This window comes from Xyrauchen texanus, chromosome 12 (assembly GCF_025860055.1).
Source record: "Xyrauchen texanus isolate HMW12.3.18 chromosome 12, RBS_HiC_50CHRs, whole genome shotgun sequence".
NCBI lineage: Eukaryota > Metazoa > Chordata > Actinopteri > Cypriniformes > Catostomidae > Xyrauchen > Xyrauchen texanus.
The window spans coordinates 12,978,626-12,993,371 of record NC_068287.1 but is presented as its reverse complement, the minus strand read 5'-3'; the positions used below and the strand labels follow the sequence as shown (position 1 = coordinate 12,993,371).

Sequence of the window (14,746 nt, the reverse complement as noted above, 5' to 3'; positions counted from 1 at the left end):
GTGGTCTTGTATGCACCATGCATTACTCCATTTGTCAATGTCAGGTCAGGAGGTGTTGAGTATAATTTGTGCTTGGGGTGATGGCTTTTGCAGTGACATTAATGATGGTTCATACTTCAAAAATCATACATTGTTTGCACACCAAGAACATGCGCTTCAGATTCAGGTATATTTTGACAATTTTGAAACTGCTAATCCGCTAGGATCCCCAAAAAAGTTTACTTAAATTTGCTTAAATTAACATTCACCTTGTGGCCCTTTTCCATTCAGAGGACTTTAAAAATGCGGTTTCGTTCCAATCCTGCAGCCTCTTGTTGTAGAATCTAAAATTTTTGAAGACAAAGGAAACCATGACCCCTTTTCAGATGCTGCATCAAAGGGTTCTAAGGGTTCAATTATTCAGTTTACTGCTGACAATTTAGCTAGACATGGACTTTTTGGTATGGTTGAGCTAATTTTGCTTGATTGACAAATCGAGGTTGCAGTCAATCTTCACTGAAGATGGCCCAGGCTCTATTTAGATAATTGCAAAACTCTGGCACAAGATCCCACTTTAGTTTAAATATTTTGTGTTAAGAGTTCACTACACTACAGTTTTGTGTTAAGACTTCAGTTCACTACAGTTTTTCCATTCAGACAATTAGGCCGTTGATATTATGCACAATTTACTTTAAGGGGTTGTACAGTATGAGTTAAAGCTTCTTTTTCAGTATTTGTTTACAAACTAAATTTCTTTAGACACCCTTTTAGAAAGGATTCAGAGCTTTAACTATGGATATAGTGAAAAAAAGATCAGGCTTAGTGGAGTCAGAGTCAACAAAGGTAGCGAGTCCTGCTTGGCCTCAATTCAAGAATGGTTTCTCTATCGCAATACTCCCTTGATTTTTGTATATATATATATATATATATATATATATATATTTATATGTAGTTGATAGGAACAACGGTTCTTGGAATGTGATACTTTTTTTTATTAATATTTTGAACATTGTATTTTCACCAATTATAACACATGGTATTACTTTTTTTTTAATCCATTTAATTTGGGATCATCACAACTATTTAGGTCTGTGTTTCCATCTGAAGCATCAACTGATGATTAATTATACTAGGTGTATTATGAAAAGAGGTCCTCCTCAAGATGTCTGTAAAGTATTTTAAAAAACATAACCCAAGAAAAATCTAAATCAGTTTGCTTTTCATAACAGGGTCATTTTGGTCCTGTTAACAAAGTCTCAACTTGCAGTCTGAAGGGCAGTGAGGTTTTAACTTAAACTTTCAATGTGTCCAGTCTCCGCTACATCCTGGGTAAAAATGTTATGGAACTGAATACCAATTTGGAATGTGTGTTTGCTCTACTGTTAAAAATAAAATGCCTGTTTTGAATAATATAATCAATATTATTTAAAAGAATGAGTAGTTAGGTTATTACAATGTATTTAGATTAGAATGTGAATGCATTCTGCGTTGAGGAGGTTTATGATGTATTTGATGTATATTTGACCTAATGACAGTTTTCACACTTATCCATCATTGTGCCTTTTGCAGTTTTGATTCAGAGTGCAATTAACTGTAAGTCTGAAAAGCTGTAAATGTGCAAGTTAATTGTTTGAAATGTTGAATGTTATTGTTAAATGTGGTGTACCTAAATAAAAATGTTTTCAATGGAACGTTATCTGATAATTTGGTAGGGAGCAAATTATCAGATATTGACACCCAATAGTGCCATTATTATTGAGTATTTCAACATTTCACATTGTGAAAACAACCATGTTAAGGATTGAATATAGTTAACTTTTAACAATACAGAGTGTTGAATCTGTTACAAATTTAACACTGCACAGTGTTGACACATATAGACACTTCTGGTGTTAAATATTTATGGGTGTTAATTTAAGACTGGGGTTTGTGTTGTGTATCAAGAATGGACCTTTGCACTAGTACTGAATTAACTATCAATATAAAAAGTAATTACTAATATAAACAATGAGCAATTTTACTAGTAGTTATTCTATTGCAGATATCAAGAATTAACATTTTAACTAGTGAAAATGTAAATATAGATGTTTATAATTCCTATCTTGCATGATTAAATGTTGAAAAGGCTTGTGATCAAACAGCTTTAACTTATTCTAATATACATGTTATTTATTTAATTACAGGACCTGCAGCGGCTAGCAGTGACAGATGCGTTGCCCAGACTTCTGATGATTTTATGACATACATGCTACCTTCAAATGACCAAGTGCAGCTAAACATACAACAGAGACAAGCTGAAAATGAAACTCTTGATGGAAGAGCTTCCACACATAGAGACAGTACAATAGAGTCGCATTTCAACACTACCCATAACCAGACAATTTCAGAAGAAAAAAGGTTTGATTGTGTATTCTGTGCAAAAGCCTTCAACAAATTAACCTATTTGAAAGCACACATGCGAATACATTCTGGAGAGAAACCCTATGCCTGTACAGTTTGTAGCAAACGATTTGCTCAGAAAACATACCTCAGAATACACCAGCGCACTCACTCTGGCGAGAGGCCATACACGTGCATGGAGTGTGGCAAGAGTTTTGCTCAAAAGAGTTCTCTAAATGTACATCTCCGAAGCCACACTGGGGAAAAGCCATATAGTTGTGTTGAATGTGGTAAAAGCTATGCGTACAAACAGGCTTTTAATACACACCAGTGTTTTAGTTAGACTAATAAATACTGAAGTGAATGTTCACTGAATTTCATCTGTATTGTGAGATTTAAAAATGTATGGTCACGACTGTAACCCTGGTTCCCTGATAGAAGCTATATCAGTTTGCTGACGCTTTGGGGATCTCTGCATGGATAACCTGATAATCTCAGCACTATCTGATCAGAATATTCAACTGAAGGGTAAAGAGCGATATTCAGCCCGTACAGCGAGAATTCAGTAGCACCGCCAGTGTACGCAGTATCTCTTTCCCTCAGGGAACCAGGTTTAGAGTCGTAATCTTAAAAGTTTCTTTTCAAGTTGGTCACTTCAACTCTGCATCAGTTCACGGACGCTTTGGGGAAATGTATAACATCACACCATACTACTGATTTGCAAATATAAACAATGCCTACTAGCCGATAGGATAGTTAAAAGCACATACAGAGTCATATAATAATTGGAAGTAGGAAAAAATAACTGATAAAATGGGTATATGTGGTGATGGCACTAGCCAGTCTGGGTAGCGCAACACCGCAAACTGGGTCAAATCACTGCTGTAGGACTATGCCGGGTGAAGCACAGCCGCCAGTGATAAAGAAGTCACTAGCAAGATAGGTAGTGAAACTCACCATAAAGTAAACTGCTGATAGTGGCTCATGAAATGGACATGTACAAATATGCTGGTTAGAAGTGAAATTCAGGGGTTACTCATTTTGCAGTAAGCACCTGGGAAGAGAGAAAGGTGACATCCAAATTATAAATGAAAATTAAACCTAGCAAAAGTGCAAGGGGAAGCCCAGCCCAAGGCTTGGCAAGTGTCATCTATGGAAACACCATTAGACCACACCCAAGGAGAAGCCATGCCTCTAGTGGAGTGAGCATTAATGCCAATCGGGAACTGCATGCCTTGCGATTCAAATGCGAGTGCAATGGCATCCACGATCCAATGGGAAAGTCTATGTTTGGAAACAGCCAAAGCCTTTGAACGACCTGCTACACAGCTGATTTGTCTTGCAAAGCGAGAAACATGGCAGTCTTCAATGAAAGTACGCTTAAACGCAGTATCTAGTGTCTTGAACAGGGGACCCTTGAGCACTAAATCCCAAACTGGGACAGTGACGGGTCAAGGAGGCCACATCCACCTTGCACCACTTAAGAATTTTACAATGAGAAGATATCTGCCAACTGACAAACAACCCAGGGGAACAAGTTGTTCAAGCACCGGAGAATGGATTGAGTGCGCTCCTCGGTTAAGAGTGCTAACATAGCCAAAGTCTCATTTCATTCCAAGAAATGAAACCTGGTGACTGGGCATCAGTTTGCTCTTTGACCAGATGACTTCCCAATTGGTCCCAAATGTGCAAGCAACAGGTCACTGTTAGCATGCTTGTTCCTCTGACTGTGCTAAAGCAACCAATCGTCGAGATAATTCAAGACGTGAACGGTGTTCAGCCTTAACAGAGCGAGTGCCGTATTGATGCATTTTGTGAATGTGCGAGGAGCTAGGTACAAGCCGAAGGGAAGGCAGCAGATGCACTGAGCAGGAGTGGGCGGTGACCCAAGGAGGAGTGCGAGTAAATGCATAAACCCTCGCCTTGGTAAGAGGTGTTTGTATGCCTGCTACTGCTTTTGAGCTGCCTGGAACTATTCGGTGAAAGCACTTATGGTGTCATCCAACAAGCACTGGTGTTCACAGCTTAATCTTTGTCACGCATCTCTGATTATGCCAAATTATGCCAGAGATGACTTCCCGCAGACACCAGACTACCCATCGACCTACTGATAGCTTGGGTGGTGATTTTGCACCAACAAAATATCCGGAATATATGAAATACAAAATATCCTTTGAATTATGCATGCAAAGGATACACTTCCATTAAGGCACAACAGGTCATAGACAAAAATGTGCTCATTGGTGAAGCAGTGAAATGAAGCGAAGCGTTGATCTGTGAGATGATCTGTCAATTAAAATTGGCATGATCCTAAAATGTTTTAGAGATCATAATCTCTTCAGAGATCCCCAGTGTCAGCAAACTGACACCGCGTCAAAGTGACCAACTTGAAAGGGAACCTAAGTTAATGTCCGTGTGTGTGTTATGCTATTACACAAATCCTTAAAAAACATTGCTGAAAAGGTTAATGCTGAATACTGTGGTAGAAGTTTTGGTATCAATTTAAAATAAGGTTCAATTTTTTTAAATTAGCAAATGCACAAGTTATCATGAACCAACAATGAACATGTCTTTACTTACACAATTTAATAATCTTTGTAAATGTTAGCTAATAAAAAGACATTTGTTCATTGTCAGTTGTAAGTTCATAGTGCATTATCTAATGTTAACATATACAACTTTGGATTTTAAAAATGTTTTAGTATTTGTTGAAATTAACATTAACCAAGATTAATAAATGCTCTTAAAATGTTGTTATTGTTATTTCATGTTAACTAATGTTGTTAACGTACCTTATTTTAAAATACTACCGAAGTTTATTTATGTTGGTTTTCCGTTCTTAAAGGAATATTCCGGGTTCAATACATGTTGATCTTAACAGCATTTGTGGAATAATGTTGATTACCACAAAAATTAATTTAGGCTCTTTTTCTCCTTTTCTTTAAAAAAAAAGAAAGAAAAAAAGAAAGGAAAAGATTAGATTACAGTGAGCTAAAGTTAAAGTTGCTGAAATCATAATTTTAGGGTTTTAGCATTTATGACATTATGTTGTCATGGAAAATTGGATAATAACTTTACAAGCGATTTTATCACACTAAAATGTTAACACACAGTTTACATTGTTAGATTTTTAGCGTTTATGGATTTGCCCTCTTCACTTCTATCACCTTTTTAGCTTCAATAGGTTAACCCCGACTATTTCTTTAAGGAATGTCTGGTAAAGTTTTACACATAAATATTTATCTATATATTGAATTGAACAAACTTTACCTCTCAGGCTCAAATTAAGTTTTAGTAACAGGAAAAATCTGATATTTGGGGAAAATTATCATATGGGGTAGTACAATAGAATCCTGACTTTTTTTTTAGAGAGACCTTCACATGCAAGGCGTTCTGGGATGTTGCAGATTTGCAACATTGGCCCAGTGTGGTAATTAGACACTGACGACTGAATATGATATGAACAATAACTTTTTATATACAACTTTTCAAACAATGTAACAAAGTGCTTTTCAGTGGCAGAACAACAACAAAAACAATATGGGATCCAAATCCAATATCTCAAATCCTCATTGAGTAGGGCATGTTTCCAAGTCACTTTGTCATGTGGTACTCCAAGAAACAGTTTTTGTCTTTTGTAAAGCACAGAAGTACTTTGCACTTCAGGCAGGCCATTTGCGTGTAGCCATTCTTGCACAGTCTGCATCGTCCACGTTTCGCAGCATGGATGGGGAAATGATCGCATTGGTCTAATCTGACATCAACCGATGGTGCAGAGATCCTCTGAAGTGGAGGTGGGGCAGCTTGATGGGACGTTGGATCATCTTCCAATGACGGTCGTCCTCTTTTCCTACTGTTCAAGTCAGCCTGTTTGCCAACCTTGATGAGGGCATCTGCAACTTGAACACGGAAGTCAAGAAGTGGCATATACTTCTTCTCCTGCTTCTGGGTGAGATGACGGCGATAGAGGAGCCAACCATTGACCAGTGATAGGTCAATCAAGTAGTACAAGATGCGCAGATACCAACGACGTGGGCGGATGTCAATGCGATAGAGAGCTGCAAACATGTCTGCTAAGTCTACTCCTCCCATGTTGTGGTTGTACACCTTGACAATGTGGGGTCTGTCCACTTCCACATATTCCTTCTTCTCTTTCGACCACCTTCTGCATCTCTCAACAGGTTCAGGGCCAATGAAGGATGATGCCAGCAACACTGCCTTGTTATCATACCACTTCACGATGGACATCCCACTTGTCTTTTCGTATTTCACTTCATACGCACCACGCCCGGCCTTTGAGAGTTCCTTGTCACTCTTGAGGGTACATCCACGGAGACGGTTACGATTGATGGTAGCAACTGTTAGAATTCCCATTTTCTTCAGTTCCACAATGAGTTCAGGGGAAGTGAACCAGTTGTCGAAGAAGCACTTGTAGTTTAGTCCTTTTGGAACTTCTGATACAAGACGAAGCACAACTTCACCGGCAACACCAAGTCCACGCTCATTGGTCACGGTCCCTTTTCCAGTGTATACTTCAAAGTCATAGACTAGTCCAGTGACACCTGCACGGGTAAAGACCTTGATTCCCCATTTATGCGGCTTGGTCTTGATATACTGTTTCATTCCAATTTTTCCTTTGAAGGGGATCATCTGCTCATCAATGGAGTGGTTTTCTTCTGGTTCAACCTTCAAACAGTTGGCACGGACTTTCTCAAGAACTGGACGCACCTTGAATAATGGATCGTATCCAGGCTCACCCTTTTGCTTCACATTGGTATTGTCGTTCATGTGGATGTATGTACGCAGATTATCAAATCGCTTACGTCCCATGACTGTCGCAATTGGGTCGTAGCGGGTTGCCATCTGCCAGTACATGCGGTACGATGGCATACGTACTACGGTCATCAAGAGGTGTAAACCAATGAATTGCTCTATTTCAGAAGGGGTTGTTTTCAGTTCTGAGCCATTCTTCATAACTGCATACAAGTTAGATTGGTGAGAAATATGTTCAAACACAGATTTGTCCATGAACTGATCAAAATACCACTTTGGACTTGGTATTTCGTCTGGGGGAGGTGAGAATGCAGGTCCTCGGAATGAAGAGTCTATGTCAGCTGCTGGGGTTTCCTCTGCCTCCAAGAAAACTCTTTGTTGACTGGAGCTGGGCCTGGCTGAGGTTCATTGTCATCTGGGACCTCAGTGTCACTGTCTGCATGTATGTTATGAATTTCAACATCAAGGTGGTTGAGATTAGCTTTTGGTATTGCTGCCACTGGCTTATCATCATCAAAGCTGGAGTCAGACTCGTATGCTTCAGGAGATTCCTCAAAATCTGGATCAGCAATTTTATCGTCTGGAATGGATTCTGTGTCAGATAAAGCACCATCAGGAAGGCAAATGTACTCGATGACTTCCCTGGCTGAGTAAATCTTTCGTCTGCCTGCCATAACACACTGCAAATCCTGCATAGAGAGTATTCTGTAAGGTAGTTTCCCAAAAAATGCTTTGACACAATGATCTGTACTAATAAAAGTGCCATGGAATTTAGGCTACATCAGTTTTCCTCACTGCACAGTCAAATGAACATGGTATTGTGCTATTGCTTTTGATCAAATCTGCCTCTGATTGTTTGTAACTTCACTCCAAATTATTACATTGTCCATATGATATACCCTCAGTGACACCTCAAAGTAATACGTAAACACTGGTGATAGGAAAATAACCCTAGTATAAACTGTTGCTCAAAATATAGGCAAACTAGTAGATAAAGCATGTGGTATCTAGTGGTACCTATCTGGCCACACGTTGCAAATCTGCTACGTTGAAATAGAGCTGCACCAGAGGAAAAATCCAGAAGAGATAAAATCTACTAATTGGCATTTACTGTGTCTATATACACTTATGATTCTTCTTATGCAGTTTTAGTTTCAAATTAATGGAGGTTGATAGTGATACTTGCACGAAATTGATGCCAAGAAAATCAGTTTCAGGGAACCCATGGAAACAGACATGTTGGAAGTGAGACTACACTGCCATCTGGTGAGCAAGTGGGAAACTGTTTGTTGCTAATGGACAACCAAGTCCTGCAGTGGTACTTCTGAGTAAAAAAAACTCATAAAATATGTATCTGGAGTAATAAGGTAGTTCGTTTTTAACTGTTGCAAATCAGCAACGCCTGCCTTAAGATGTGAATATTCATTTGAACAAATGGGCAAACGTGATGTTCTTGAATAAAACGTTACAAAAAAATCATGCAAACCATTTTTTTTATTTATACTTCAGCATGGATGAAAACACCCATAGTAATTTTTACATGTATTTGCTTGTATAGCCATGGCCAAAAGTATTGGCAGTGACATAAATTTTGTGTTTTGCAAAGTTTGCTGCTTCAGTATTTGTAGATTATTTTTTCACGTTTCTATGGTATACTGGAAAACAATGATAAGCGTTTCATAAGTTTTAAAGGCTTTTATTGGCAAAAACATTTGCAATATATGCAAAGAGTCAATATTTACAGTGTTGAACCTTGTTCTTCATAATCTCTGCAATTCGCTCTGGCGTCCTTGATATCAACTTCTGGGCCAAATCCTGACTGATGGCAATCCAATTCTTGCCTTATTAGTGCTCAGAGTTGATCACAATTTGTGGGCTTCTGCTTGTCCATTCGCCTTTTGATGATTGACCACAGGTTCTCTATGGGATTAAGATCTGGGGATTTGCCTGGCCATGGATCCAAAATATCAATGTAATGATCTCCGAGCCACTTCATTATCACACTTGCCTTGTGACATGGTGCTCCATCATGCTGGAAAATGCACGAATCATCACCAAATTGCTGCTGGATCATTGGGAGAAGTTGCTCTTGCAGGACGTTTTGACACCATTCATTATTCATGGCAGTGTTTTTGGGCAGAATTGTGAGAGAGCCCACTCGCTTGGATGAAAAGCAACCCCATACATGGATGGTCTCAGGATGCACCAGTCTTCCGCTGTCCAATCCTTGTACTTCCTACAGAGTTTTTTTTCTTGGAGAGAAGTGGCTTCTTTGCTGCCCTTCTTGACACCAGGCCATTGTCCAAAAGTCTTCGCCTCACTGTGCGTGCAGATGGCGTAGTGGGCTACAGCACAGAACTGTTAATCATAAGGTCGCTGGTTCGATCCCCACAGCCACCACCATCGTGTCCTTGAGCAAGGCACTTAACTCCATGTTGCTCCAGGGGAATTGTCCCTGTAATAAGTGCACTGTAAGTCGCTTTGGATAAAAGCGTCTGCCAAATGCATAAATGTAAATGGTGGTGACACAATTCTGCTGACTCCTCAGGAGGAGATGGTCCTGGCGCTTGCTGGACACTCTGGGACGTCCTGAAGCCTTCTTCACTGCAGTTGAACCTCTCTCCTTGAAGTTCTTGATGATCCAGTAAATGGTTCTTTCAGGTGCAATATTCTTTGCAGCAATTTCCTTGCATGCGAGTCTATTTTGATGCAAAGCGATAATGGCTGAACGGCTTTCTTTAGAGGTAACCACTGCTAACAAAAACACAATGATTGGAAGCACTTCTTCCCTCCTTTTATAGAAATCAGTCTGCTCTTATAATCCAATCAGACTGATAGAGTGATTTCACATAACTTGTACTAGTTCACACTTTCCCAGGTGCTGCTGATATGATTCGTGAAATTATGTTAGCTGGTCATTTTGTGCCAGGGCCAAAAAACAGTGAAATTTGGGCTTTTGTGATAATGTTCATTTTTTTGGCCAATGAAACTTTTTGCAATAATTTAAAGTGCATCTGATCACTCTGCACAATACTCTAGAAACAATGTGAATCAACATCACAACAACTGAACCAGAAAACTTAGCAAAACACAAAATGTATGTCACTGCCAATACTTTTGGCCACAGCTGTATGTGCAACCTAACAGACAGCTGACCTCAAACAATCAACTGAAACTTGCGCAATCGTTCATAACGGGACATACAAAAAGAAAATATTTCTTTCCGATACACTTTCCCTCATTTGAAAATACAGAGTGTAAAAATCTGTGAAGATCAAATATTGTTATTGGTTGCTTTACACTAATGGATGACATAAAACATCCCCATGCTGTGACTTTGAGCTAATAGAAGACACATTAGTTAATTACACAGTCATTACTGAAATGTATATCTGCTACTACAACCTATTTCAGAATGAAACTTCTCAATATATCATTTTACAAAGCCACTGAAGACTTTTAAGTTTAGAAATAACAAGTGCTAAATAAAGCTAGAAATGAAATCACTCAGTGTTCTCTTTGCTTTTATCTTAGCTCTTCTTTGATGGACAAACATGTGTTGATCTAAGGTGATTTTCTGTTTAAAACCCCTTCCACAGGTTATACAAGTATATGGTCTTTCTCCACTGTGGATGCGTTCATGATTGCGTAGGCAGACTTTCTGGGTGAAGCCCTTTCCACAGGTTTGACAAGTAAATGGTTTTTCTCCTCTGTGGATGCGTTCATGAGTATGTAAATTTCCTTTCTGTGAGAACCCTTTCCCACAATAACTGCATTTATGGGGCCTTTCCCCTGTGTGGACCACATAGTGAACTGTAAGATTAGTGTTTGAATGGAAACATTTCCCACAGACCTCACAACGAAACTTTTCATTTGGTTTCACCTTTGGAAACTTTACTGAAGGCCGACACTTGTATTTTCTGATTCTGTTTTTGGTAGGATTTTGATGAAGAAACACCTTTCCAGAATCACAATAACCCAATTTAGGTCGCCCGGGCAGTTTCTGTACCTTAAATCTTTTTACACAGCTTTCTGTAGAGGTTGCATCATATCCATATATCTCCTGCGATCTTCCATCGTTCTGGGCCTCAGATGGTCCTGGGTCTGAAAATTCATCGAGAATATAGTAGCCATCAGATTCCACTGAATCATCAATTGGTGCCATTAATTGTTCGCCAGTTTCGTCAATAACTGTGATTTCTATGGAGTGTTTGTCTGAGGAATTGGAGGATGTGGTTTGGATTTCAGACATCTCTGGAAATCCATCGAGCACAAAACGTTTGTTGAATTTATTGGATTCTGTCATCTCTGGACGATTAACAGCGAAGGGCTCAAATACAGAAGAGTGTAACTGTCCTCTTGACACTTGGGGTATTTTGCCTGTTAAAGTATAAATATGCAACAAACAGCTTTTAAAAAAAGAACAGAAATAATTATTTTACACCTGAAATAAAATAAATAAATAGCAGCACTAATTAGAGATGAACAGCTAAACATTACCTATATAGTTGGCATAAGTGTCCACTTCTAAATTCTCCTCTTTAATAAAAAGTTGGTTGGAACAGTCTTGGTCTCTGTGCTGTATCAGTCAGGCAAATTAAAACAAAATAAACAGATAATGTCAAAAGCGTTTTAATTTACGCTTAACATGGGATTTTAGAAATAAGTTTTTATTTTAAAGGTATAGTTATCCCAAACACACAAACATTTTTTAGTTATTTACTCACCCTCATGTCATTCCAAACCTGTCTGCTGTTATTTTTCCATGGAACACAAAAGGAGAAATTTAGAAGAATCTTCAGACAGCTCTTTTTTGCAGTTCATAGTGAAAAAACACCCTAAAACCACCATAGAAGTAATCCATCTTGTGCTGTATTCCAAGTCTTCTGAAGCCACAAGATAGCTTTGTGTGAGGAATAGAAAGAAAATTATTGTTCATTGATAATTGCCGCCTCCTCCGAAGCTCTGAAATATCATCCACATTTTCATTTAGATTTAAAAATGTAATAGACGCCGATGTATCATCGCATCTCACATGTACCGTAACCTAATACAATGCACTATGGAGACTGAGATTTGAGAGCTGCAGTGGCATGGAATATTTTCAGTAAATGTATACCAAAATATCACTGTTGTATAAGGCTGAGTATCGTTAACCACATCATGATACATTATTCACCACGAAACATATGCCACAATATCATAATTAGAATACAATTGAACCGTTTAAAGGTGTGAGAGAGACCCAACTCTCAGAGTTTGCACATATTTACATGACATGCTTCTTCCTTATTGAAATACACCAATAGATTAATACAAATATCGATACTGGGATCTTAAGAAATATTGTGATAACAAGAACTGCCATATATTAATGATTGTATTGGCACATCCCAACTATTGTGTGTGTTTTCACATGATTTGGAATATAGCATATGAGTCATTCAAACTTAATTTATGGAGTTTTGTATTTTTTTCCTTTTGGGACCTTGACAGACATGTATGGAAAAGTGCTGTGTGGAGATTCTTCAAAAATAACTCATTCTGGATATGAAGAAAACAGCGTGTGGGTTTACGAACGACACGAGGGTGAGTAAACAATTACGGAAATTTCATTTCTAGGTTTAATACTGTTTTAAGGCAAGCAAGGGAACCTTATAAGGCGATACAGGATAGAGGTCGTCATCGATTGCCAGCGTATCTTCTCTTGGCTCAATCTGATGATCCCACAAACTGGAACACCACTCCTTTCCAAATATCCCTTTGATGGAGGGCTGCACTCCTGTCAGGAGTAAAGCATGCAGATCCATTTTAAACACAGCAAATCACATGAAAACGACCTATTCAAATACAGCTATTAAATAGAGATAATATTTACCATATTCTGTTTGAACACAAATAGAGCGATATATTTTGGAGCCAGCACGTGTTTCTTCCTTTGTGACGCGCGTGCTTTCCACTTCACTCTCGAGACAGAGCATTTGGTCTTTAAGAACTGTATTTTCACTCATAACCCGTGACAGCTCTTGTCGTAAAAACGCAAAATCACCGTCTACAAGTTTGCATATTTCTTCCATTGCCGTTTTAGTCATTATCTCCATTATGGAGCTCAGTTGCAACTGAAATGATTTGGACATTTTGTAATACTTGTGCCTTTTTGTTTGCTTGGAAAAAGATGAAATCCTCTTGCTAAAAAAAGACGCAAACTGCTGTCACAGAAAATATAAGTCCATGTTGTGCAATTTAGGACTGTGATGCAAAAGCACGATATAAAAAAGTATCAACAGAACTGGCTTTTAGCTTGCCGTAGTGTATCGTTAGCTTCCGGTTTGGGTTAAAGTTCTATTCATTTTAGTGAATCGCAAATCGATTCCTTCAAACGGTTCGTTTTGGGAATTGTTTCAGCGAATCATTTGTGTCAACGTTAAAAAGTTTTTAAAAAATCCCCCACGTTGCATATTGCATGGTCTGTTTTGGGAAAATAGTTATTTAGTTAAACAGCTGCCGCTGAATCGATATCTGTGTTTAATGAGAGCTACTGTAATTTGCGATTCGGTTGTATCGAATCATTTCAGAAGATTCAAATAAACGATTTTTAAGAATCAATGGATAGATGGAAAGAAAGAAACAGCTTATTATATTGATCATATATAGTATTTGATCTATGTAATAACGCAGTGAAATGCGTTTTCTTTAAAATACACAGGCATTTACATTATTTAATGTGGGCGCCCTGCGCTTGCGAGGGCCAATTCTTTGAAAATGTCCTCACTAATATAGTGAAACTGCATTTTCACTAGCAGTTGTTAATAAAAATGATAAAATCATGTATCTTGCATTTTCTTTATAGATTTTATTTAAAGCACTTTGAATTGCTATCGGGTATAAAAAGTGCTATATAAAAAAAAAATTCCTTGACTATCAGTTCTCACTAGTAAAAATTGAGCCCATAAATCACACAAATGTTTTGCTTTTAATCGACAGAGAAAATGTGTCCACCACCAAATGTACAATGACCACTGGGTGTCAGTATGACGCAGTCCAGGGATTTTTGTTACGTTAATATGTCTGTAATTAAGAGTTTACACCATTTATACATATAAATGATGCGATTCAAAGTGCATTTGAACAGCGGTGAAACACTTTCTTATGATGTGTTACATTCATACGAGCAGACAGAGAAGTAAGTTTGAAGTAAGTTTGGAGCAGAAGAAATAGAAATAAACCTTGTGTAAATTGTCAACTTTACGCTAAGCTAAAATGCTATTTCTAGCCATTTTACAAGCACATGTTACCAGCATGATCATATTGTTTATCAAGAACATTCACGTTGGATCATTTCTTTTTTTTTTTTTTTTTTTTAGTAAGACCTTCGATATTAGGGTAAACATCATATTTTTGATAATAATTTTTGTATTGTTTTCCTGTAAACATATCTAAAAATCGATTTGATTCATCTGGTTTTAGAAACAACACTGCATAAAATATTTAGGATTATCAGAGAATGTATTTTTAACATGTATTTTGTCTAACTGTACTGGCAGATTTTTTATATCAAAACAAGTGAAAAAATAAACCAGTGCTGAAGAAGTAATCCAAAGTATTTAGAATACGT

At 38.0% G+C, this 14,746-nt stretch overlaps 2 protein-coding genes across 2 annotated transcripts; both read right to left on the bottom strand.

The window, feature by feature from the left end:
• Positions 1-5,952: 5,952 nt before the first annotated feature.
• On the bottom strand, positions 5,953-7,332 carry LOC127652291 (piggyBac transposable element-derived protein 3-like). Its single transcript, XM_052138432.1, has one exon. The coding sequence runs from the start codon at positions 7,330-7,332 to the stop codon at positions 5,953-5,955; it is 1,380 nt and encodes a 459-aa protein (XP_051994392.1).
• Positions 7,333-7,463: 131 nt separating this feature from the next.
• Positions 7,464-13,442, bottom strand: LOC127652290 (uncharacterized). The gene is made up of 5 exons (XM_052138431.1): positions 13,010-13,442; positions 12,786-12,913; positions 11,632-11,710; positions 11,141-11,511; positions 7,464-7,820 (listed from the first exon to the last, which is right to left on the bottom strand). The coding sequence occupies exons 1-5, from the start codon at positions 13,266-13,268 to the stop codon at positions 7,464-7,466; spliced, it is 1,194 nt and encodes a 397-aa protein (XP_051994391.1). The 5' UTR covers positions 13,269-13,442.
• Positions 13,443-14,746: the final 1,304 nt, after the last annotated feature.